At 47.3% G+C, this 27,299-nt stretch overlaps 1 protein-coding gene across 1 annotated transcript in view; it reads right to left on the bottom strand.

Moving 5' to 3' along the window:
* Positions 1 to 27,299, bottom strand: part of Cacna1e (calcium voltage-gated channel subunit alpha1 E) — a 443,649-nt gene that overhangs the window by 356,022 nt on the left and 60,328 nt on the right. The window contains exon 2 of the mRNA XM_058571374.1: positions 2,817 to 3,249. Within this exon, the coding sequence (XP_058427357.1) occupies positions 2,817 to 3,235 (419 nt within the window). The 5' untranslated portion in view covers positions 3,236 to 3,249. The remainder of the gene's footprint in view (positions 1 to 2,816; positions 3,250 to 27,299) is intronic.

The raw sequence follows: 27,299 nt of genomic DNA, 5'->3' as shown, positions 1-27,299 counted from the left end.
AATGATCACCAATGATGGCTTCAAAACCCTCATCTGATTTGAATTCTCAGTAGCATCCCGCACAACAATGACTTCCCTCCGAACACAGTCTTCTTTTCACTTCTTTGTCCCTAGACGCTCCCGGTCCCCCACTACCCCTCCTTCTCACCTCCTTTGTGGGCTCCTCCTTCACTGCTACATTCCTGCAGGTTGACACCACCCAAGGCCATGGGTATGTCTTCCCTGTTTTACCTCCTCAAGGACCTGATTGTGTGAAAGCAGTTTCCAACCTTGCCACTGTCCCCACCACCTCCCCAGGGAGACAGCTGGCACTAGAACTTGCAATCCTCCAATTAGCAAAAGTTGACCCTAGTGAGACATGACAGTTATTCACACATTGCTAGTCGTGGTGAAGCTGGTTTTTCATTGAGTGTTGTAGGGATTCATGGGCCAGGCCATACAACAGGCATTGGGCAGTTGTTCAGTTCCTGTTAGGAACATAAAACAGAGAAGCAGAAAAGGACGGTCCTTCTGAATATGAAGAAAAAAAACAACTCCAGAGCTACAAAGTACCCAAATGGCCTCCTACTTCTACTCATTTTCCAAGCCACACTGAAGTGACTTACTCAAGGTCATACCAGCAATTAGGTCACCTTGAGAATCAGTCCCAAGTCTCTCATACCTCAATGGGTTGTTGAGATGACAAGGGCTGTGGGAATTAGAATGAAAGCCACCGTGCCCTCATCATTACAATTGTGACCTCCAGAACCAGACTGCCAGGCCTCAAATCACTAACCAATATCAAGTCTCAGTAGCAATGCAGGTATTACTGGACTGTGAGAAAGTCACTTAACTTCTCCGTGCCTCACTGGGTAAATGTGATAATAATTGCAACAACTCCACTGTTATGGTGAGAATTGACATGCAAGGTACTTACAATGTTGCCCAGCACTGAAGGAGAGCTGTATGTGAGGTTCTCAAGTCTAATGATGCCAGAGATTTGCCGGATCCTGGCTGCCCTCAACTCCTCTCTGAATCCCAGGAGCCTGACACGCATTAGGGCTCATGGAATGAATGAATGAACTAACAACAGAACATCCACATGAAACAGCAGCTCATCTATCCCCATCCACACCATCCACAAGCCCCATCCACACCATGCCCAACCCCCAGGGAAAACAAGCAGGTAGATTCCACCAGGAGGACCTCTGTTAAAAAGCACCTGCGAGTATGGAGATTTCTTGGAAAGCTGGGAATGGAGCCACCATTTGACCCAGCTATTCCCCTTCTCGGTCTATTCCCTAAAGACCTAAAAAGAGCATGCTACAGGGACACTGCTACATCGATGTTCATAGCAGCACAATTCACAATAGCAAGACTGTGGAACCAACCTAGATGCCCTTCAATAGATGAATGGATAAAAAAAAAATGTGGCATTTATACACAATGGAGTATTACTCTGCATTAAAAAATGACAAAATCATAGAATTTACAGGGAAATGGATGGCATTAGAGCAGATTATGCTAAGTGAAGCTAGCCAATCCCTAAAAAACAAATGCCAAATGTCTTCTTTGATATAAGGAGAGTAACTAAGAACAGAGTAGGGACGAAGAGCATGAGAAGAAGATTAACATTAAACAGGGATGAGAGGTGGGAGGGAAAGGGAGAGAGAAGGGAAATTGCATGGAAATGGAAGGAGACCCTCAGAGTTATACAAAATTACATACAAGAGGAAGTGAGGGGAAAGGGAAAAATAATAGAAGGGGGACAAATGAATGTCAGTAGAGGGGGCAGAGAGAGAAGAGGGGAGGGGAGGGGAGGGGGGATAGTAGAGGATAGGAAAGGCAGCAGAACACAACAGACACTAGTATGGCAATATGTAAATCAATGGATGTGTAACTGATGTGATTCTGCAATCTGTATATGGGGTAAAAATGGGAGCTCATAACCCACTTGAATCAAAGTGTGAAATATGATATATCAAGAAGTACGTAATGTTTTGAACAGCCAACAATAAAAAATTTAAAAAAAAAGATATTTTTAGATGTAGTTATAGTTCAGAATTAATAAAGGAAGGTTAACTTAAAAAAAAAAAAGCACCTGCAACTCATCTCTTTCTCTTTTCATTTAATGATATCTAACAATTCAACAATCCAAGGCAAGAGGAGAGAACGACACACAGACCAAAGGACACATAAACATACACAATAAATTGTCAGCCAAGGGGATGGAGAACAAGTCCTTAAGTGGAGTATAACCCGGAGCAATTGAGAATTAAATACCAACTTCCTTTAAATTACAACTCCTCGAAAATAAAAACCTAAATTCTCAGAGGGTATGAATTAAAGTCAACCTAAGGCGGAAACCCTTTTCCTCTACACAAAAAGAGCTGAGATAAAACCATGGGTGGCCACAAATCTTGGTCAATCTCTTCCATCCACAGGAGACTTGCCCCAAAATGCAATCATTCCCCGGAGCATGGTACCAGAAAGCGCAGGGTGAGCTGCAGTTCCTGAAGGAAAGACGAGAGGGATGATGCACAAGTTGAAGGAGTCTGCAGGTCTTACAGGGAGGCCCAGAATAGGAACCAGACCGCAATTCCTCCTCCCTGGGATCTGAGTAAAATGGGTGAGCTGGGGTGGGGGTGGGAGACGAGCTTGCTTGCCCCCATGTGACAGCGGAGACCTGAGTAAAGTTCTTGAGGCCAACAGCTGGCAGGAGATGACCTCGGGGACCTCATTCAGAGGGCGCCAGCCCTGGGGAGCGGCCATCCCCGGCCCTGTTGCCCGCCTGGTCTGCCCGGGCCCCGCCCTCCACCCGACCCCCCAGTACTCACTCCCACTCCTTGCGCCGGGCCTGCGGGGTGCTCTGCATCTTGTGCGCCTCGTGGGCCTTGATGATGTCGCGCTGCTCGATGAGGCCCCCGCGCCGCCGCTTCATGACCTCGGGGCTCACCGGCAGGAAGGGGCTGGAGCCGCCCTCCCAGCCCGGGCCCTCGCCCTCGTGCACCGGGAAGAAGTTGTCGAAGCCTGCGACGGTGGCACGTGGGGAGGCGGGCAGCATGCCCACCTCGTCCGAGGCGTCGGCCTCCAGCAGGGCGCACTGCTGGGGCCTCCATGCCTCCTCCTCAGGCAGGGCCAGGATGTGGCGCCGGCGGCCCGCCGCCCCGGGCTCAGGGCTCCCGCCCGCAGTGGGGCACAGGGCGGGCTCGGGCAGCCTTCGGCCTGGGCTCAGTCCACGCATCTCGGGCACCATCACAGAACATTGCTCTGCCAGGGGAAGGGCGGGCAGAGACAAGGGGTGGGGAGGAGAAGGTGGGGGAGGGTCGTGGGCACAGGGAAATAGAGAAGAGAAAGAAGTTAATGGCGTTGTCCTCTGAGGAAACCCCTGCTGGCTTGCTTAGTGCTATATGGCAAGCCTGGCACACAGTAGGAGCTCCATAAATGACATTGAAACCAGGAGCAGCCACTGTGGACCAGTCCGGATAGCAGCTGCTGGGTATCAGAGCTTAAGCAAAGCAGGCTTGGTTCTTACCCTGGACTTCACAGTCTAGTGCAGAAGGCTGACATTAAGAAACACAGTTACACAGTTACAGATGCTCCCCCACTTACGGCCAGATTCACCTTTGTTGGGTCTATCTCCTAACAAACCCATCATAAGTTGGACATCTCAAAGTCAAAAGTACAATTACCATGCTTAACATACCAAACATCAATACAGCACAAGGTAGACTATCAGTTGTCACCCCTGGTGGTCATGTGGTTGCCTGGGAACTGTGGCTCAGCTCCGCTGCTGCCCAGAATCACAGAGGATGGCACTGAACAGCCAGGAAAAGATCAAAACTCAAAACTCAAAAAAAAAAAGATCAAAACTCAGAATGCGTACAGCTTTCACACCATCACAAAGTCAAAAAAAAAAAAAAATCCATCGTAAATTGGGGCCCATCTACAAGTGCAATGGTAGTAAGTGTTTCAGAGTGCTCCCATAAGGAGAGGATTCCTCCAAAGGCCATCGTCTCCAGTGGACAGCCATTTGGCTACTGTCTCCCAATCTGAACAATAGAATCTTTCGATCCTGCTTCCCAGTATCCCAGCTCCTCTGTGTACTCCTACTACCATCTGCTGGCCTGACCACCGGCTCCCTGTCTCCACCAGGGCCAGCAGCAAGGTGGGCTCTTCTTGAGAACTGAGTACTATATGTAGGTTCCTTCCTCTTTTCCTAATGCATGGATCCTCCTCAGGGTCCAGAGAGCATGAGTGGACTCAGGTGTCCCTGCTGGCTCCCCCACAGCCTTCTTCTTTCCATGCTGGGGAAGATATGGCCAGATTCACCTCTGGAAAGAGGTTCTCATCTAATTGGCATTGACTGACAGCTTACCATGTGCCAGGCACAGCACAGACCAAGATGAACGGGTCTTAGTCCCCACTGTCTGCCTGGGATGACCAGGAAGCATATTGATGTAGACCTGACGGCAAGCAGGGCTCATCAAAGGGGCACCTTGTCCATCGGTCAGGAGGGTTTTGTGGAGGAAAGGGAGTTTAACCAAGCTTTCTAGGAGAGGAATGGGAGAAGATAGTAGGCAAAAGGAAGAGCACATGCAAAGAGGAAAACTTAAGGAATCCAGGGGGTCCAGAAAGTTTCCATTTCAAGCCTGAGGTCTTGGGGACAGTCCTTTTGGTTTGAAAGGCCATCAGATTATCAATTTTTCAAGATATCTGCTTACTGTCTTCCTTCCAGGCAGGACCCAATCCTGAATTTCCAGCTCCCCACCCCTCACACTCCCAGCCACACCCCTAGTGACCCCAAGTGGCACACATGTATCTCCTTGGGTCTAAGTGCCAAGTGCTCTAAGTGTTCAGAGGAGCCCTGGCATCCGATTCCGTCCAATGCTCAGTGAGTCCCCACTATAGGCCGGAGACTGTGCTGGGCTCCTGGGAATGCACCTTTCTAGAATGCTGCCCTCCACAGCTGCCCCCTGCCTTCCCTGGTTTCTGCTGAAAGTCACAATGGGAATCACAAAAACAAAGAAGATCAAATGGTCAGGAATCTTAATGACCTAAACATGGCATTTTATAGATGAGGAAGCTGAGGTTCAGAGAGGTAGAGAGCCTTGCCCAGGGTCACGGTGCCAATAGAGGTCAGAACTAGGAGAGAACTCAGGCTTCGGGACTGAGCTCATCATTTTTTCCCAGTACATTTATCACCCGCTGCCTCTACCCATGAAGCAGAACCCATAGATGTCTCTCCCAGTCCCCCTCCCCCAACCCCTACACTAAGGTAGCTATAGAAAAGAAAGGCTAATGATAATGCATATGTGCTAAAGCCTCATGTGACCACTAAATAGACCCTGACTTCCCTGGAGAGGGGTCCCAATGGCATCTTCTTCATTTGTCTCCTCCTTTTCCAGCATCTGGACTGGTCACCCCCACCCTGGCATCAGCATACCCCAAGTCCTCGTGGTACTGAGCTCCTGAGCAGGCTGGTCAGCACTAGACTCCAGGCTGCCAAGGTTGGGTCCAGGGAACAGGGAATGGGAAGGTAAAAAGCTCCAGACTGAGCTTGATAGGAAGGAGACATAAAGGAGAAAATATGTTCTAAATCCTGCCAAGAGTTGGGTGGGTCCCTAGAAAGAGTGATTCATGTTCCTCACGTTGTCATTCTGTCTCAACTGCACTTGATGGGTTTTAAATTTATCCTTCATTCCTACGATGTTTAAATGTCTCTCCCCCACCACACACATGCACGCACCCCTCCCCTGGCTGCTCCCACTCCTCCCCAGGCTTTAGCAGCTCCAGCAACTCCAAGTATTCTTGGACTCTGTGGTCTTCAGCCTCCTCCCGCTCCTGCCCTTTGCAGCAAAGGCTCCTGGGCCACCAGCTCTCACCAGGCCACCAGGATCTGGCTCCTGATCTCTGTTTCCTGGCCCACCCTCCCACTCTTTCTCCTTACTGGATTTCCCCTGCACAGACACTTTGCCAATTTGAATCACATCTTTGCCAAAATTACAGCAGCAATAATATGCACGGCGGAGCTCGGGCTTCAACGGAATCAATTTTACGAATATCAAAACATGAAATTATCTCATCTTTCCTTTAAGAATTCCTGTTAAACAACCCTTCTATTATTGATATAAATGTTCATCAGGGGAATCTGTCACCCCCGCCGCTTGCCAAGCCGGCCAGTGCCCAGGTCTGCCTGTCATCAAGCCGTGAGAATATCTGCCATCTCTAGCAGTTCAGACCAGATGGTCTACATCTTCCAGGGCACTGGAATTGCCCCGATGCTTAGCCCTCCTCCTCCCAACCTCCAAATTCTGGCATCCTTCTGTTTCTTGAGATCAAAGATTTGTCTTGTGTATCTGTCTATGTCTAGCACCCAATGCTGAGCCCAACACATAAAAAGGTGCTTAGGTGATCATTAGTGGTATTTGCCAAATATTCTGATTATGCCCCTACCCTGGACACATAGTAGGATACACTTCCTGGCCTCCCATGTCTGAGTTGTGAGTAGAAGTGATATGTTTCACTTTAAGGCTGAGCATTTAAATGCTGGTCCAGGTCTCTCTGGAGCAGGGATGGACAAACTCTGCCTATAAAGGCCCAGACAGTAACATTTTGAGGCTTCCCAGGCCACACAGTCCCTGTTGCAATGACTCTCCCTGTGGCAGTCCAGGCATATGTAAATGAATGGGCGTGGCTGTGTTCTGATAAATCCTTACTCCTAAAGGTTTGTGTGTTTGGTTTTTCAACTGCATCTCTTGGGCTTTGTCATTCAGTCTGAGTCCATGAAGGCCGGTTCTACAGAGCCCTGGGAATATACAGGGAATAGAGACCCAGAAAACAGACTCTGGGATGGACAGAGCGAGAGCCTATGTGCTGCCCTGTGGCCGGCACTCCCACTCCCAATAGGAGAACAGGCCCTGCTGCTCTGAGATACCAGCTTGACAAGGGGCAGACGGGCGCTCCCAGGGCACCTCTCCTACCTTACCCTTGCTCTCCACCCTCCTGTCTTTTTACTCCTTATTTCCATGCTTGGTTAATGGGCAGAGGGTGTGGTTGTAAATTATGGGGATCCTGAGGAGGAAGGGGCCTTCATGTAACCCAGAAGTCCTAGAAAATCTCTTCCCTCGCTAGTGAAGGCACAACAAGTGGCAGGGTAAGGGTCTTCCGCCTCCATCCACAGCCAAACATCCTGCACTGTCAAAGACCCCCGAGCCAGTGACGGTAGTCCTACCTACCCTGAACTCATCTCCCCCAACCCTTCCAGAATCCAAGCCAAGATCCTCTTCCACAAGGAGTATTATGTCCTCTGTACCATCTTTCCCTTTATATCCTATCAAGAGTCTTAATTTTTATTCATCGATTTGAATGCTTTAGAAGTAATGGCCCATGTACCATAAGTAATGGCTTATCTGTGCCTCTCAAGCCCTGCCATTCATCCAGCTCTCCCTGGGCTCGTGCCCATGCCAACCCCACCCCTCTAATTTCCACCACTCACTTTGCAATTCTTCTAGAACATGTGCATCTTCCCCAGTGCACATTCCAGGAATCAAGGCAGTCTGTGCTTTGGGGAATTTAATGTCTCCACACTCCGCAAATGTTGAGTTCTGCAAGGAGAGAGTCATCTCCAGTACATATCCATGGGAACCATGGGCAGGGAAACAGTGGGCAGAAAGGGACTGATGGGCACTATAAGGTGACAACTCACAAGGGTCCCCAAGCTGGCCCTGAGCTGTCCTGGCTTGCTCCCCCTGACAGAGGAGGTCTCAATTCCCAACTGTTAGAAATTAAGAATCACAGAGGAAAGCAATTTTAAGATCTGAAATGACACGACTGAGATATGATGCTGAGTTCCTTTCTAAAAGTGATTCTCGTGAGAAGAGAACTGATACACTCAGTGGGTTTCCTACCCAGCAAAAAAAGATGGCAGGAAATGATCCTACTCATTGTCCTCATCTACCTGCCAAATGAGCTTACCACCTGACCACAAAAAGAAGAGTGAAATCTGGACATTATTTTCACTTGCCATGCTTCTCTGAGGCCATGGTCCTCAATCCATAGACTACGCCATAATCGTCTATATCACTGGTTTAAAATACAGGTTCTGGACCTCTCTCCAGAGATTCTATGTCTTGGATCTTGGGTTGACTCAGGAATCCACTTCCCCCACCCCATACTGGCAACTGAACCCAGGGGCAGTCTACAGCTGAGCCATGTCCCTAGCCCTTTTTATTTTTTATTATGAAACAGTCTGGCAAATTTCTGAGGTTGGCCTTGAAACTTGCAATCCTCCAGCCTCAGTCTCCCCAGGCATATACCTGTATTCCCATACCTGCACCCAGCAGAAATCTGAATTTTCAATAGTCACTCCTTCCTAGGAATCATATCTTGAAACACAGTCCTATAAACACCATGTCATCATGAGAGGTTGAGCTAAGTTGCTAAAAAGTGTTGTCCTGGATGAATTGGGATGTTAAAGCCCCTGGAACAGTGCCCGTCTCAACCACTTTCAGTCTATACCATGAAATGCACTTATCAAAACAAACCGTAGGGGGATCCTTGACCCACCCCCACTCTCTGCAACACTCCATTCTACCCTGGACTGGCGTCAGCTTTAGCCCACCTGACATTCCTCTCCGTATGTCTATGTTGTTATGGTGACTGTTCAAGGATGGGCTAATGTCCAACAGCAATTTGACAGGCTGGTGCATTTTGAATATAAATCAACACCCAAAGAAAACACTCTGCTTCAAATCTAGAGTGTTTGCTGAGTCCACTTGTGTCCCCTGTGGAGGGGCGAAAGGAGTCTGAAATGTAGCCTCGGAAGCTCTGGGTTCATGTTACAGACCTGCCCCTTGCTGGTCAAGCAACCTTTGGCGCTCACTTCTCCAGGTCCGTGTTCTCACCTGCACAGTGAGGATAATAATGCACTATAGAAGCCTGTGGTGAAAATCAGTTTCCAGGGAAGAACTTGGAGATTCTGAGTTAGGTAGAAATTGGGAGCAAGGGGAAGAGGAGGCTTAGGAGCCTGCATTCTGGAGTATGGACCTGATTCCCTGAATAGGAGTCCCAGCTCCCCTCTCCCCAGCTCAGTCCCTGAAAGGCACATCACATAGCCTTTCATTTCCTCTTCCATAGGATGGTTACTAAGAGTACAAACTTTAGGACTGGGGATGTAGCTCAGTGGAAGAACACTTGTCTATCATCTGCAAGGCCCTGGGTTCAATCCCCAGAACTGGGAAAAAAAAGTACATATTATATAACTTTACATGGTACCCCATGAATATGTGCACTTTTTATGTATCAGTTAAAAATTATTTTTTAAAAACAGTAGTAATACTTCATAAGATTATTGGAAGAACTGAATATAGAAGCACATAAAACAGTACCTGGCACAGAAAAAAATGCTCAATAAATATTAGCTATTATTTTTATTCTGTAAAATGACTTATGTTTTTATTAGAGGGAATAATATTAGCAAATAACCTCAAAGTATTTGTGGCTTAATACAATAAAGGTTTAATTCTCTTTAATGTCACTGTCTACTGATGCACGTTGGCCTGGAAGATGGGAAGGAGAAGCCCTGCTCCACCCAGTCATTCAGGAATCCAGTTCCTGTCATTCTGTTGCTCTGCTGTCCCTAAGGAAGGGTTCAGCACATTTTTTCTTCAAGGACTAGATAGTAAGTATTTTAGGCTATACAGGCTAGGAGACCTGAGTGGTAACTGCACTCACCTTTTCCCAGTGTGAAAGCACCATAAACGACACTTAACCAATTGAGGGTTGGCTATATTTAATAAAACTTTGTGTACAAAACAGGCAGCTGGCCTCGCCGACACCTGAGCCTGGGGCCTCAAAGTCTTCCACTGAATTTCTTTCTTTCCAGTTGAGAGACAAAGAAAAAGCACATGGAGGATCTTTCAAAAGGTTAGAAGCAAGGCCTAGAAGTGGGGTACATCACTTCTCCCATAATTCCATCAGAACTCAGTCACCTCGATCTGCTTAACTTCAGGGGAGCAGAAATATAGTTTGCCCGTGAGCCAAGAGAGGAGAAAACCAATATGGAAAAGCACTTGCAAACGACGAAACTATTTCTAACTGTACTGTGATACAATCACAAAAGCAAACACAAATTTGTCAAATACACTGGCCAACCTGACAAAGGAGGGGGAGATTACAGGTTGAGTATCTCTTATCTGAAATGCTTAGGTGCAAAAGTGTTTCAGATTCAGATTTTTTTTCAGATTTTGGAACACAGTATTTGCATACACGATGAGGTATCTTAGGGATGGGACCCTAGTCTAATCATTTATGTTTATACATATACACATACCTTATATACATGATCTTTAGATAATTTTATGCAATATTTTAAATAATTTTGTGCATGAAATATAGTTTAACAGTACATAAGTTTCCATTTTTGACACCATCACTCAAAAAGTTTTGAATTCTGGAGCATTTTGAGCTTCAGATTTTCAGATTAGAGATACTCAACCTGTAATTGATTGCTTAAACTTGCCTCATTCTAATTTGTAATAGACAAACACACATTTTTTAACATAAAAGAATGGAGAAATACTAAATGGTGTGATAATCAACAAACACACCAAAGGATTCTGATGATTTGAAAAAACGAGACCTCAAAAGCTTTCAATATGGGTGGGACCTCACCAGTTATAAAGCAGAAATGTCACAGACCCATCTACAGCTGCATTCTCTGTTGGGTGACTAGCCCTCTCCACTTGCCCTTGGGCTATATGGAGGCTGAAACCACATCTGCTTTGCTCACCCTTCTACCAAGCACCCAGAACTTCAGGCATTTAGTAAAGATTTATAAAGGGAAAGTGTGAAAGGAGGAGAGAAGAGAGAACAAAAGTGAGCCACCAGGAAGATGTTGTGTGGTGTCCCCTACTGTCACTCTGCCATGGTGGTAAATGAGTCTCTTAAAGAGAGTCGGCATCTGCAGAAATCCTTACAACTACCTTTGAGGGGATAGAAGTAGTTTTAGGGGTTTTACTTGCAACTTTCCAATTTGCTTGAATATTTATCTTTGGCTTTAAAAGACACTTCTCAGAAGCTCCACAGGACCTTCCTGAAGGGAAAGGAGAGTGATAAGAAGGGAAGAACAGATCCTCTCAACATAGATTTACTGAGGACCTGACCATGTGTTATGGCCCGAGAAAAGCACTAAAAGCTCCTTGTGGTATCACGGTCCAGGAAAAACAAAAACAAAAAATCCCACGGGGTTAGGCCAAGCACAGTGACTTTAAAAGAAAAGAAGAAAAGAAAAACCTTTCTTAACACAATTACCTTTTAATATAGACCAAGAATTACTTCTGCAAGAGTATCTTGAGAGCCCTTGAGCATTTGTGACTTTCCAGCATTGGTTACTTCTGGTACATCTTGCACTGCCCCCAAAGGGACCATCATAAAGAGACAAAGATAAAAAGAAATGAGTACTTTTCCAAGGAACTCAAGGGACACAGAAAACAAAGAGCAAAATACTACTCTTCAGATGGTCTCTGGAAGAAGTCAGTAGGAGTTAGGAATGGATACAGCCAGAAAGAAAACCAAACACTACCGCTCCCAGGACTTGCAGAAGCCAAGTGAGGGGCTACAGGGTCCTGGCCCAGGACAGAGAGGGGCTAGGACGAAGACCACAGCATTCCTGAGAGGTATTTCTCTTGTTCCACTACAACCTCAGACTCAGAAAACAAAATCCACAGTGCTGCCAAAACTTCCCCATAGCCTCCTTTCTATCAAAATATTTCTCCAGTGTCAGTCCCAGGAGCACTAGGGATCCCAGCTAGTCCCTGATCACGTCCCTCCTGCCTAGGCAGACCATGATTATTTGAAGCCATTTCCTTAGAGGGAATTTTCATTTAAAGAGCAGTGAGTTACTACTACAGTAAAATTATGGACAGCACTGTTCATCTAGGCAGATCTCATCTCCCCGAACAGGTTCAAAACAACCACATGGGCTTCCAAAGGCACTACCCAAGAGCTGCCTCTCACACTGCAGCTCTAAGTAGGTGCTTTGGTTTGGATCCTAAACATCCAAAGCCCATGTGTCAAAGGCCTGGTCCTCAGCCTCTGGTGCTATTGGGAAGTGATGGAACCTTTAAGAGGTGGAGCCTAGTGGGAGGAAGTTAGGTCATTGGAGGTGGTCCTCTGAAGGGGATATTGGATCCCTGGCCCCTTCCTCTTGTTCTTTCACTTCTCAGCCACCATGAGGTGAGCAGCTTCCTCTGCATGTCCCCCTGCCATGATGTACTGCCTCAAGACAAGCCAAATGCAATGGGGCCAAATGATTATTAAAACTGTAAAGCAAAACAAACCTTTTCTCTTTTTACATTAGTTATCTCAGTTACTTTGGTATAGTAACGCACACTGATTAACAGAATTGGGAACCCAGTTTGGACTGGGAAAGCCCATCTGGGTCACTACCTAGAGAAACAAATCAAAATCATGAGCAAGGCATTTGAGGAGTCCATATGTGGCCTTCTGGGAGGACAATACTACAACCCTCTAGTGCCTTGCGTGTGAGCCAGCTGTGTTCTCCCAAGATAGTGACCACCCCTTCTAGATTCTGAGCCGTGCCCTACCTGTCAGCCAGGGTGAGCCCCTCCTGCTCAAGTTTCGATGTGTGGCCTTTGTATCGCCACCTTCTCCTGTGTAATCAAACACGTGGTAAGTCACAAAGAAGCCTGCCAACAAGAGGAATACTGGGTATTCAGGTGCTGGTGGAAATGGAAGAGGGACACCCCCACCTTCTGAACATGCCTGATCTCTGAAACCCTTCAGAATCATTTCTTTATTGCCCCCTCATCCTGTGCTCTCTGTTCATTTTTATACTTTTTCTTCCTGGTCAGTTGTTGTATATTTTTTTCACATAATTACTAGTAACAATATTATAATTAGCCTGTTTTTTTAAGCCAAAGTATTCATGAAGAACAAAATTTGCATTTTCAAGGATAACATGACCTGAAGGATTTTTTTTATTCAGTAAATTCACATGGTGTGTGATATTGACAATTCCAGGTATGCCACTCAGACTGGTGTGCCCTGAACTTGTGCAGTATGACACAGGTTACTGGTAAGATTAGACCAACAATTACCATCAAATCTAAAGTGCCTGCACACCTCCAATAAGCTAAAAAAGAAGACTGCGGTCGGCATTACGATCACCTCTCCAGGACCATTCTATGCCCCCAAGCGTGCATGGCTCTGGAGCTGGGGGGTGGGCCCTGGCTCCCGGTGGGACATCCTTAGGCTATGCCAGTCGAGGTGATCCCATCCATTTATCAGTGATTGGTTAAGAAAAGGCACGTGATCCTAGGAAGCAGGAGGTAGTGTTTCCTGGGGTCTTAAACTCTTTCAGCTTTTAAGGGAAGGCTAGTAAAAGAGGTGGCCCCTCTCTACCTCTGGACAATGTCCTGCACAGATGGGAACCAGCTCCCTGCCAACCTGGGACTGAAGCCGCAGCACTGGGTGGGGACAGGGCAGGTGGTGGGTTTGGCACAGCAGTTCTGAGCTCCCCAGGCAGTGCCAGGCAGTGTCATCACAGACTAAGCTCTGGGACGCCCAGAGAGGCACAGAAAAGGGGAGTAGTCATCCCTTGACATCTTGTCAACACCTGGTGGGAATCAGTGACAGCTCTCCTCTGGGACGGAACAAAGAGGAAATGGCACCACGAGTCCTGGGGTCGGTCCTTCCTGCTCCTTCCCTAGTCCCTGGGCTCTCTTGCCACCTTCCACCCTCAACTCCCAGGGTCTTTCCCCTGCCCTCTGGCTTTTTTCAAGCTCCTTATTATCTTCACCATCGTCATCTACAAAACTCCCCTGTATTTATGGCATGTTTTAATCCAAAAATTTGGACAAAGAAAAGTGACCTGAAAAAACATGCTTTTCTAATTTGCAAATTTAAATATGTGTGTGTGTGTGTGTGTGAAATGTCTCATCTAGTTACAAAAATTAATGTACATTTAGTTACATTAACAGATTGCCTTGGCTGAAATACATAATTATGTGAAACCACGAAGCACCAAAGAGGCCACCCTGTCAATCAGCACACACCCCAAGGATTCATCCTCCTTCTCTTCCACCTCTTTTTTGCAACCCAAACTCAAGTCCCCAGGGCCAGGCTCTCTTCGTTAGAGGTGAAAGGAAAATCACTTTGATAAACTGGTGTCCTCTAAGGGACCAGTGTTCCAGGGCTGTTCGACAGCCAGACAGTGTGACTCTAAGACACGAGGCAAGAAGAGGGGCCTCTGCTAGTTGGGCGTAAGGAAGACTTGCCACATAACTGTAGGGCTGCTGCCTCCTCCTACCACACATCGTTCAAACTTTTTCGTCTGATTTTTTTCCGGTATAAGAATCTGAGTTGTTTTCACAAGGACTAGAAGAATTATAGACGATATGGAAGCTCTGTGGCAAGAAGCCCTCCTTTATCATATATTTTATAAATATAAACTACCTCTTTTTGAGCCAAGCACCATCCTGCAGGTTTGCACAGCCTTCGTAGCTAATCTTCTCAACAGTCTCTAAGTGTGTTCTAAGTGAATGGAGCCACCCACTCATGTGTCCAATTGACCACGTGTTTGATACATTTATAAAGACCACGTGATAGGTGCCAGGCACAGTGCTAGGCACCAGGGCTGAGAACAAACCACTCACCAGATTCTGACACAACACTATCATTAGTGCTCAAATGAGAAAAAGAATAAGGTGCTCTGGGAGTCCCTGGTGGACCCTGGGGAGTTGGGGAGGTCACCTGGAGGAAGGGACATGTAAGCTGAGACCTGCACCTTATGTACGAGGCAGCCAGGCAGAGGTGCCAGGGGCTGGGCTGGCATGAGATGAAACAGTGCAGTCAGGTATGTCTCCTGGAGAAGGTGACACCTGAGCATACCTGAAGGCAATCAATGAGCGAGCAATTGAGACATCCAGTAAGACAGACAGGATGTGCAAAGGCCCCCCCTGTAGGGGGTGGGGCAGATCATGGAGGCCCTCTGCCTGTTGCTGTGAGCAAGGAGGGAAGCCCTGGGAGGATTCTAAGCAGTTACAACACTTTCCTGCTTGGCCACTATTTAGGACAGACTAGAGGGGAGCAGGGAAGAGGCAGGGACACCACTTGGCAGCTACCAGCAAAGTGCACCTGCTTCCTCTCTGGAACTCTGGGCAGAGACAACCTTGCAAATGGCCCTCATTCATGGGAGCTCAAAGAACAGCAAGGTAAAATGAAGCACAGGTAGAACTGGGCAGGGCAGAGGCCTGAGGTGGCTGCTCCTCAGCCCTGAAGCTGCTGTGTCCACTAAAGGAGAACCTCTGAAGATGCCCAGTCTTCAGCCTACACCCCTGCCCCCAAAGAGAACTATGGAGACCTTGCCAGCTGACCCGAAGGGGCTTCAAGGCTCGGGCAAGAAGGAGACAGACTTCATGTTCCTGGAGACCTTGGATGGCAAGGCTTGCAGATGCTTCAACAGCTGATGCCATGGTGGGGAGGTGCCAGTGCCCACAGAGGAGGAGACCACCTGCACTGCAGCCTCAGACAGTCCGCAGCCTGCCCCGAGAGTCTACAGGCCAGATGCCCCGCCCCAATCCAGGCCACATAAGCTCCAGGGAAGAAGGAGTCGGAGGCAGAGTATTAGCAGACTGCATATATAATCAAGAGAATGATAAATCACGAGTTAACTAGAAAAATCTCTGGCTAGAACTGAGGAAAAAATATGAATTACAAAAGATCAAGTTATTTTCCCCGAATGTGGTGTGGGACTCAGAAATCAAACAAGGCTCTGGAGATAATGAAAGCTAAATTTTCATAACCCAAGTTTTGTGACTGCAAATTCAAATCTGCTTCACAATAATGTATCATTGGAAAGAAGGCTGATATAGCATAGAACCACATAGATCAGATTCCAAATTATTTATCTACATCATCGGAGCTGAAATCCACAATTGAAGGTTTTAATGATCAAGGTCACATTTTAGGGCCTGACCTATGATTTGTGCATCCTTAATGTGGGTCACCTTAGCTTCATCCTAGGAAATGATGCCTATGTCATGATTTAATGTGCTCAATGTATTTTTACTATTTTTTGATAGTAATGACAATGATACCAATGACAATCATCTAACATATCACCATGAGGCAAACATCTAGAAAATCACATTTTAGGAAACATTGTCTAGACTGGCATGCAGGATCAATATGATGCTGATAGGTATTGCTATAGTGTTCCCCTAAAGTTCGTGTGTTGAAACCTTAATTCCTGAATGTAGCAGGGTTGGGAGGTGGAGCCTGACGGGAGGTGTTTAGGTCATGGAGGCGGAGCCCCCTTTCTGATGGCATTATTTCCTGTGGGACTGGTTAGTTACCATGGGAGTGGGTTATAATGAAGTGAGGTAGTCCCTCATGTTTTGTTTCTTTCCCACACCTGCTTACCCTTCTGCTTTCCACCATGAGTTTATACAGTATGAGGCCTTCACCAGAAGTCAAGAGGATGCTAGCACCATGTTCTTGGACTTCTCAACCTCCAGTACCATGAGTCCAAATAAACCTCTTTATAAATCACCCAGTCTCTGGCATCCTGACATAGCAACAGAAAAAAAGTGTTCTAAATGCTGAATGTGAGGGCAGAGGACATTAAAGGTCACCTGAGCTATACGTCCAGCCTTTGCTTGAGTCAGTTCTACAATACTCCCTACCCACTAGCTCAGTTTTGTTTGAAAACCTCCATTGACAGAGATCTCACTGTCCCCCCTGCCCCCAAACAACTACTCCAACTTTGGATAGCTCTACTAGGATACTCTTTCTTATTCTGGACTGAAATTGATGTGTATCAACCCAGAAATCAATAGACTAGGAGGAAAAGAAACTCATTCACCTCTGGCCACTGCTGATAATCTAGAACAAAAGAGGATGTAATCAGCAACAAAAACAATAGAGAAGCCAAAAATCAATATATTTCCTGCCAGAGTAACTCTTCACTGAAATAACTCAGTGTCTTCTCAATTGACTCACTGGAACCACAAGATTTTTTCTGTTGCTTCTTTTTCTTCTTCCAACTCTTTTCCTTTTAAAAAAAGATCTCTTTGGGCTTTCTTTGCAGTGAAAGGCTAATTGTAACTTTCCTGCAATCCATGACTTTTTGAATCAGGTTATTTCGGGAAGAGTCAACTCCCACAATGTCAGAGGAAGGGCATAAAGGTCACAATACTGGGAGGGATCCTCAAAGGCTTTGAAGGACCCAGCGTGGGACTCCCTGAAGGATCCAGGTTCTTAGCAGGGAGAGCAGGCGAGCTCTGATATGTATGCCTTCCTGATGCAGATGAATTTCTGCAGTGACCTTCTGCACAGTGGGGCTGCCTGGAGTAGGGGGTCTCTTTCCAGTTGGCTTGAGCTGAAAGGCTGGTTCTCAGGGATGGAGCCACTGATGTCAAAGACCTTCTTGTTTTGCTTGATGAAATGAAAAGCCTGTGGACACTACTTAGACCTCCTTCCTGAACTTCCCCTGCCCTTGGAGAGCTGTCACAGTGAGAGGTGGCCAGGCTGGGGAGTGGGGGGAAGACAGCCGGGCTGGCCTTCCACCAAACCCCAGATCTCCTCCAGCGAGACCCACGTGGGAGAGCTTTCCCCCACATGGCCCACTGGCTGCCCCATCTCCCCTCCAGAGCACAAGCCTGCTCAGCCTCACCGGCTCTGGCTCTTCTCCTTCCTCTAGCCCTGGCTCGGCCATTTACTACTTAATGTCCCTGGGCAAGTCAGCCAGCTTGTCTGGGCCTCAATTTTCTTATTTTGCAATGAGAGGGTAATTATACTTTCCTCCAATGGGTTTATTATGAGGATTAAATAAGGTAAAGTGCAAGAAAGTACTAAGCCACAAAGCGGATGGAAGGCATTTCTGTTACTATAATCTAAGACTTTACTATCTTTCTTTCCTGACTTTTCAGGAAACAGGATGGAAAAGAGCTGGTCCTCAGGCTTAGAGAGTGACTAGGGAGGGGAACTAAGCTGCAGCTCCCCTCACCCAGAGCATGGGGTAGAGTGGAGGTTGGGGGTTCATAGACATTGAGAAGGCACAACTGACCTCAGAATAGACAGAAGTTGGAGGCTTCCAGGAGCCTGTAAGGCACCCCCCCCCCCAAGAAGCCTGGGATTGAAGCAGCAGTGAAGACTGAGACCCAGAACAGAGACGGGAGGAAGAGGTAGCTTTCCCGAGGTGCACACCAACATGGAAAGGTGACACTAGCACCCTAGTGACGGGCTGGCTAGTTGATTTGTTCTTGTTTCAGGAGCATCTGTCTGTACATAAAAAGAACCAAACAAAGAAAAGAGGTGGCCACCTGCTCTAGTGTGGTTGCTAGGAGAGCATCTGGGATCTCCAGGGTTACTTTCTGTCCCTGCCAATAGGGCAAGGGCTTGATGAGAACGAGGAGGATGCCCATGAGAACCACCTGCAGGACAAGAGGGGAAAGGCTGACCCATGCCCAGACTTGTATGGGAGGTCCCAGAGCTGGGGAACCTAGCAGCAGGATGGGTGGACGAGCAGAGAGCACAGGGAGGGATTCCAGGCCCCAGAGCTGGTTCTAAGCATCACCAGTGAAGCCTATCCAAATGCTTTTGCTCAGTAACCTCCTTCCCCGGAGCCTTCCTCGTGGCCTCAAGGGGAAGGCAGAAGACTGGGCTTTTCAGGAAAGCAGGCCAGAGTCCTATCTCCTCTGGATTGTGGTGAGAACTAGTAAGAGGAAATCAACAATGTGAGGCCTGCTGGGGGTGGGGGAAGCACTGGGGTGGATCTTGGCCTTCCGGAGAGCTCCTGCAGGCCCCTGCACTCTCCCACTGTCCAGGCCTGGTTGGTCAGCTCCAGAATTCCCTCACCTGGAGGCAGAAAGATCAGTCATCTGGGGATCTCTGAACTACCTAAAAGTCAGATACTGCAGCTTGCAAGTTGGTCCCAAGCTGCTCGATTTGCGGGGCTGGCTATGGAGGCGTCCACACCAGGCACCCTCTGCAGGCTGCAGGGCTCTGTTCTAGCCCTGAAATAAAAGGGCTCCAGACTTCCTTCAAGCCTCAGAAGAAAAATTAGTCAATAGAAAGAATTTCCTTAATGTCAAGGTTGCTCCCCTGGGATTTTTTTTTTTTCTTGAACTCTTGAGATCTGATACCTTCTGTCTATGTAAGAATGTTGTGGGTGATTTTATCTGTTTTAGCATAAACTGAATATTCTGGGTTAAGTGGATCTTATGTTTCTATATTATTCCACAAAGAGCACCAAGGCTTGGCAGATGCCCCACCACCTGCACAAGCATGAGAATAGAAATCCTACCCCATGATGAAAAGCAAAAGGAGAAGGTGGGGAAATTGCCTTAACCGAGGCTCTAGTTGTTCATCATCACCACCACCATCATCAAAATTGTCAAAGATGTAAGAGCCACAACTTTAAAAAATACAAACCATCTGCCAGGCCCAGGGGGTGCACTTGCTTCCTGCTTCACTGTGAGGAATGGAGTGATCACAGGAGAACAACACAGCCTCCCAGGAACATATCTGCACCCCGATACAGAGGCTGTCACCCAGCTGTCACTCCAGATGAAACAAGCCTGCTCTACGGAAAGTCAACCCTTCCTTCTTGACACCCAGCCCCATCCCTTTCTCCCACTCAAGGACAATCATCCCACTATTACCTTTCTCATCTGTGTTTTGGATTATTCCCATCCATATGCAAACATAGGAAATACACTTTTTTTTCACCAGCTAAAATGGCGTCCATACTCTCTCAGCCCTCTTCCTCCCGTGCTTATACCAATATGCATCAAAATGTTCTCCCCATGGCTTTTGTGAAGGTTACCAATGTCCCCCAGATCGTCAAACCCAATGATCAATTCTTCTTGTCATGCTAGGCCATCTTCCCAGATAATCCCCATCTCCTGTTACTCACCTCCTGTGTAGTCCTCTCCCACACTATACCAAGAGCATTCGAGGCGATGGACTGACACACCCAAGCTTAGGTTATAAAAGACTGTGACTTCCATCTTGGGTTCTCTCTCTCTCTCTCTCTCTCTCTCTCTCTCTCTCTCTCTCATCACTTATTCTGGGAAAAGTTGGCTGTCACATCACAAAGCTACTCAGTCTACATGGCAAGGAACTGCCAAAGACTGCAACAGTGACCTTAGAATAGGACTCTCCAACCTAGAGATGCCCATACCCCCAAGTCACAACTTAACTGCCATCTTGCAAGAGATGTGGAGTCAGCATTCCCACCAAAGCAGCTTCCAGATTCCTGAACCTCAGAAATTTTGTAAAATAATGAATGTTCATTGTTTTAAATCTATTCTATGAAATATGATATGTCAAGAGTTTTGTAATGTTTTGAACAACCAATAAAAAAAAATCTATTCTATTTTGGAGTGATTTGTTACACAGCAATCGATAACTAATACACTGACTTGTAGCAGTTAACGCATAAGGTCCTAGGTTCAATCTTCAGCACCACGAAAGTAAACTAAAATAAAAATTAGTTACGATTTCAATATGGCTAGTTGACCCAGCTGATCCCTCCTCCCCACCCCGACCTTGACACACTTTCTCTCCATTTGTTTTCCACAGAACCACACTCAATTGGTTCCCCTTCTGCTTCATGGAACCCTTCTCAACTTCCTTTGCTGGTTCTTCTACTTCCACCTAACTTCTTTAAGTGGGAGGCCCTATGACTTGGATTTTGGTTCTTTTTTCTGTCTACACTTACTCCCTTGGTGACCTCATCCAGCCTTGTGACTTTAATTATCATCTCTATGCTTTCAACTCCAAAATTCACAACTCAGTCCAAATCATTTTCCAAAATTTCTGATTCATATAACTAATTGCATGACTTCTCTACTTGGGTATTGAACATTCAACTCAAACTCAACATGTTCCAACAGGAATTCCTAACTTCTCCCACCCAAACCTGTTTCACATTCTCCTCCTGAATGGTGACATCTCCATCCTTTTAGTTGTGCAATCAATCATCCTCTCTTATCTTTCTCTGATACCCCACATTCGATCATCAGTGAATCCCACTAAATCTACCTACAGGAAACATGAAAGATCCAGTCCCATCTCAAAACCTTGAAGACAGCATAAATAACAACTAACAGTAATAATAAATAACATTCTATTACCTCTTACAACATCTAGACACTTTTGAATCCTTTGCATATATTGCACCTTGTTTAATCCTCATGACAAAACAGTAAGGAAGGTGCTATTGCTCACCCTATTTTACAGAAGAGAAAATTTGAGGTACAGAAAGGTCTAGTCAGTTTCCTAAGGTACCATAACTGGCCAATAGTAGAGCCAGGACCTGAATCCAGGCAGACTTCCGTCACTGCCTGTGGGTAGGCGATAAGCACACTTAGGCGTAAAAATGCAAGGAACATGTTCGCGAGAGCTGCAGCTGCACACGCCTTCAGCACTTCACCAAGAAAATCCACTCACACTCATAAGAACCATCTGGATTGGTGAACAGACTGGTGTTACGACTCCCAGCACAGATACCCACATTAACTCCTTATCACCTCACACACTCCACTCTTACTTCCCTGAAGAACCAGCCTTACGTTCTCCACCACCTCAGTTATCTATTATTCATGGCTAAACAAGACATTTCAAAATGGCCAGCATCACACGAGGTGCTCATGCTAAGCTTCCGCAGCCTGCTCCCATCTCAGCCTGCTCCCACCTCAGTTCTCTCACCACCATCGTTGTTTGAATCTTCTTGTTACTGAAGGGCAGCCTGCTCTCTTTCTCCAAGAGCCACAGTCTCACATGGGCTTCCAATGACTGCATTGCTCTGTCCCTATTTCTTTTTCTGTTTTGTTCTTTTCTCTCTTTTTTTTTCTTTTTCTTTTTGGAGTTGTAGATGGACACAAAATCTTTATTTTTATTTATTTACTTTTATGTGGTGCTGAGGATCGAACCCAGGGTCTCACATGTATGAGGCAAGCGCTCTACCGCTGAGCCACAACCCCAGCCCCTCTGTCCTATTTTTAATGAACTCTTTCTGGAGGGTTCCTTGATCATGGATAACACAGATTTTTTACCTGCCCCTCTGCTGCTTTCTTTCTTTTTCAACATCAATAATTTGGTCTTTAGGATTATATAAATTTCTGTTTAATAGAAATTGGCCAGTTATCTATTGTGTTTCTGCACACAGCAGTGACATCTCTGGGAATATGAAGAACTAGTGATACCCTGCTCTAAAAGAGTCCAAAACTATTTTTAGGGCAATAAACTATCCCTCTTGGGCAAAGTTATGATCTAACTAAGGAGTCAAAGCAACTTTACATCTTCTAGTATTTCTGAGAAGGAAGTGAAGATGTCTGTGGGCTGGAGAAACCAAGAAGGCTCCATGGAGAAGGTGAGCTTGGGGCCGTTCTTGAAGAGTGGACAGGATTGGGGTGGAGGAAATCATATATGCACAGGCATGGGCTTTGAAATTAATAAGTCTTAGTCGAGTGTCAGGAAGGGCGTTCCAGCTGGAGAAACACAGGGGATAAGACTGAGTGATCCTGCAGGATTTGGATATGTTTTGAGTGTATGCCCAAAGGTTCGTGTGTCAGAAGCCTGATCCCCAGAATGGCAGTGCTGGGAGGAGGTGGGACCTTAAAGAGCTGGAGCTTAGTGCAAGGTAACTATGTCATTAGGGTAACTGCCCTTAAAAGGAATTAATGTAATTCTCATGGGACCCTGATGGGTTCTTGCTAGAGGACTATGGTGAAAGAGGAAGACTGGCCACTCCCCACTCTCTGGCTTCCTGCCTTGCCATGTGACCTCTCCCTCTCACTGTCAAAGAGTCCTCACTAAAGTCCAAACCACAGGGCTACTCAATCAGGAATTTTCAGTCTCTAAAATTTTGAATTAAATAAGCCTGTTTTCTTTATATATCACCTAGCCTCAGGAATTTTGTTATAGCAACAGAAAACTGACTAATACAGATCCTGAAATGCTTTGATGCCTGAATGAGATACAGGGATTAAATTCTGGAGGAACCAAAACTACTTGTCCCTTAAACCTTCTGTGATGATCTGCCAAAGAACTTCCTGAAGAAGGATATTCTGCACTTATCCTCCAGGCCCAACTCCTCGTGACTGGCTGGCATTTATGGTAGTGCCAGTGTCTCCTTTGTCATTGCAGCTTTCCCCAGACAGCTCCTCTTTCTGAGGCCCCTGTCACCACCAGGCTGGATTTCCCCATAGTTAAAGTAGCTTCTGCGTTGTGGAACTTGGGTCCCAGCCATGTAGAGGCAGTAGTGGCTTCCTGCTTGGACAGCCTTCCACCCTGCATTTGTACCTATGCAACTAAATCCTTGCATTAATACCCCATTTAAATCACCTAAAGTTGAAGGCCAGGTGCAGTGGTGCATGCCTGTCATCCCAGCTGCTCAGGAGGCTGAGTAGTCAGGAGGATCACGAGTTCAAAGCCAGAATTCAGCAGTGGCAAGGCGCTTAGCAACTCGGTGAGACTCTGTCTCTAAATAAAATACAAAATAGGGCTGGGGATGTGGCTCAGTGGTCAAGTGCCCCTGAGTTCAATCCCTAGTACTCCCCCCCAAAAAAAAAGATACTTAAAGCTGTTACACTGACTGGACCCTGACTACTACAGGAAGACACAAAAGTTATGGAGCAGGGGAGTGGCAGGAGCACCACTCAATTTTTGAAAGATTACTCTGGCTGCTGCAAAACTATTGATGGGAAAGGAAGATGTGCAGAATGTCAAGCCACCGAGGAGGTGTGGGTTTTTGTTCTCCCACCATTCCCAGCAATAGGTGGTTGTATCCAGGGCTTGCTTCAGGCTGTGATGAATAAGAAATGAAAAGGATAGAACTGATCTCTGTTTTGGAGAAAGAAGTTAAGCAACTTGGTGATAGAATGGATGTGGGAAGATACAGAAAAGAGAACAACCAATGAAGACTCCACTGTATTTTTTGGCTTAAGCATCTGGGTGGGAAGTACAGAGACGGGGAGATCAGGGCAGGTGCAATTAGAGGGTAAGCATGTCAATCATCTCCTCCTTCCAGGAGGAAGCAGTTCTCCCTCCCTTGTAATCACAGCACACGGGAGACATGCTATAATTATACAGTCGGTGTCCCTGGACTTATCTCCCCTGCTGGAGTGGGCCGCATTGCAGCTCACTATCTTGTTCATCTCTGTGACCTCCACAACACCTGGAGCTCTCGGATGCTGACCATAGGGCACAGAGCCGGCAGCCTAAAGGAAGAGGACATCTCTAGGCAACACCCTTCAAATTCAGCTGCTCACCACACAAAAGCCACACGCGTGGCTTTTGGCAACCTGGTTGAGCCCTTGATCACAGTCCTCGATGCCTTTCCCTGGCTAGTGGATCAAATCCACTTTCCTGCCTGGGACAGCTGTCCCTGACCTCTATGCTCAGAGTGCTTCTCTGTCCAGCCCACGGCTCCTTCCGCTATGCAGGAAGGACACACGAGGCTGCACAAACATCTACTGAACAGAATCAAACAGACCTCGCCACACAGCCCATCTGCTCTTGTAAGTTCCCCTAACTCTTCCACTTTACTAAGCTGTCATTAAAAACAAAACAACAACAACAATTGGTTTCCTCTCTTCTGGTGCTCACTGAATTCAGCTGAAGCCACTCCTGCAATGGTCAGGTCTCTGGCAGAGGCAGCCCCGGCCCCATCACTGATCCTGCTCCCTTGGGAAGGTGGCTTATGCCCCCCCGCTGTGCATGGATGGCCACTGTGGGGAAGAGCAGGGACCGATCACGGGGACAAAAGGCCCTGGTGACCTCAAGAAGGAGAGTCCGGGGAAATAGAAAGCAAGGCACCCCTCTCAGCAGTGCCTTCTAACACGCCATGGGCCACGTCAACAACCACCGCCCACCGCCCACGGTCACGGCCACTGAGCCGCCTCCTTCACTGCCTTCCACTGCCTCTTAAGGGTCTTGAATTAATCGAAAGCTCCATGTCTTCGCGTTAAGCACTGCCTAGCTCCGGGACACATCCCTGGTCTCATTTCCTTCTCTCCCTGGGCTCCTCCTTCTCCGTGACAAATATTTACCAAGTGCCCACTCTGGGTGAGACGCTGCGCCAGACATGGTGGATGAAAATGAGAGGCTGGTCCTCCCAGGATTGAGAGTGCAAATGAGGACAGAGGACTGACACTAAGACACACCCGTACCACACTACACAGAAACGGGCCACCACCTGAGACTTCCCTGGGACACACACGTAAAACTTCCTGCTGTTCTTCCCCTGCACTCACTCTCCCTGCAGAAAGCCGACTCTTTTCCCCTCCTTCCTTGAGCTCCTGGTACATCCATCCTCATTATATGAAAACTCCACATTTGTGAAGTTACCTACTCATTAAAATGTTTTTGGAAATCATGCTCATCATCCATGGCCAAGTTCATGCCCCAAGTTTTGAGTTTGCTGTTTAAAATGGCCCCTGCCCACGGTGCTGTCTTGTGTTCTAAGAGCAAAAAGGCAGCCATGTGCCTCACAGAGAAAACACACCTGTTGGGGAAGCTTTGTTCAGGCGTGCATGTGCTGCTGTTGGCTATGAGTTCAGTGCTAATGAATCAACACTATATGTTCAATAAGGTGTCGTTAAAAGAAACACATAAAACAAGATCAAGAGACCCTGATCACTCAGTGAAAATGTTGTGATCAGAGGCTCACAAGAACCTAAACCTGTATTTCTGCTTCCCTCGGAGCAACGGCTCAGCATTGGCTGACTCGGTGTTTGCAGAGACCTTACGCAGAGACCTTACAGAGTGTCCCTACTGCAGATAATGAGCATCGGCTGCGACTGAAGATCTGCATTACAGACGCACGGGGAACATCTAGCATGAGGGAGCAGACGGCTCCCTTCTCCCTGCTTTGCTGGGACCACCACTGGAGAGTGAGGCTTAGCTTGGGAGCTCCACTCTCTGGGGAGACACTAAAGACTCTCAGCCAGGGTGACGAGAGGTCTAGAGCCCTTGTCCTTTAGGACACCACTGACGGAACTCTGGGGTCCCATCTCGAGAAGGAAACACTCAGCCACCATCAAATATCTGGGATGTCCATGTGGAGGGTGGGATGATCAGGCTTTCTTGGCTTAAAGAGTCAGCCAGGGGAAGGTCGGGACCCAGCAGTACAAGATTCAATGGGCAGATTGTAGCTCAGCTCAGGAAGTGCTTTCCATTAGTCAGAAGGGCATGAGGTCAGGAGGGAAGCTGTGTATGGAAGAGGTTCCTGTCCTTGCAGGTCACAGTGACCAGAAGGGGGCACCAAGGAAAGGTGAGCACTAACTAAATATCTAAGAGTCTGTTCTGTGAACACAAGTTCCCCAAGTGGGAACCAAGACTCTGCCAGGGCAAGATCCCTGTTCCACCACCAAAATGACATCTCCAGTCTCCGTGAACCCTGAAAGGGGTGACACCATCTGCCCTGAGCATCATGCCACGGGGACGCCTGCTGCCACACAGAGAACAGCGCTGAGGAGCAGCTCTCCCGTGGGGCAGAAGCTTCCCAACTCTCTGGCTCAGATGGCTGGGGGAAGGTGGGGAGAGGCAGATTGTCAGTTACCCCCAAATCAACTCAGAGCAATTACAGTGAGAACATTTCCTTTTAAGCCTCAAGCTGAGCTGAACACATAAGTGCGGAAATCAGGTCCTTTTCTGATCATTTTAAAACTGTAAACCTCAGTGGGAAAGTGATTTGACTGTCAAGAGAAAATACAGGAATGGAAAGCAAAATCCCTGTCACTGTAAAGTACTCAGAGGAGCAGCCCATGCGTTCTTTGGGGTGGCAACGGGTGTCATGAGGAGACATGTTCCCACAAAAGCATCCTTCAACCTCACTTTGTTCACAGCACGGAGGCGTCTGAGGGTAGATTCTGGAAGGGCGCCCCAAGGCCATGTATGGCTCCCCATAGGTAGATGTCCCCTGTGCCCTCCCAGAGGGCCAGGTCACACAATCTTCCTGGGCAGCCCATCCGAAAAGCTGGTATCTGCGTCCTTGGGCTTTGCACCCAACATCCCAGCAACAAGACCGAAGCCAATCAATCAAAGTTACACGCTGAACTGAGCTCCTGGCCTTCCCTGGGACAAAAACAAAAGCCCAAGAGCAGTCCCCACCCTAAGGGTGATGACTCACGGAAGAGGAAGGGGAACACACGCGGAAACTTAACTGGGAGGTTGAATTAATGGAGAAATGGAACCTGGATGACGGCCTCAGGGGTTGGGAAGGCCTTGGAGCTGCCCACGTGGGGGCGCTGTGCAGGGGCCACCAGACGGGATTCTGGATGTGATGA

The sequence above is a fragment of the Marmota monax genome, unplaced genomic scaffold (assembly GCF_021218885.2).
Source record: "Marmota monax isolate L192 unplaced genomic scaffold, Marmota_monax_Labrador192_F-V1.1 WCK01_AAM20220418_F8-fsc00209, whole genome shotgun sequence".
Taxonomy (NCBI): domain Eukaryota; kingdom Metazoa; phylum Chordata; class Mammalia; order Rodentia; family Sciuridae; genus Marmota; species Marmota monax.
The sequence above is the reverse complement of the archived record's forward strand: the minus strand, read 5'-3'. Positions and strand labels throughout refer to the sequence as shown.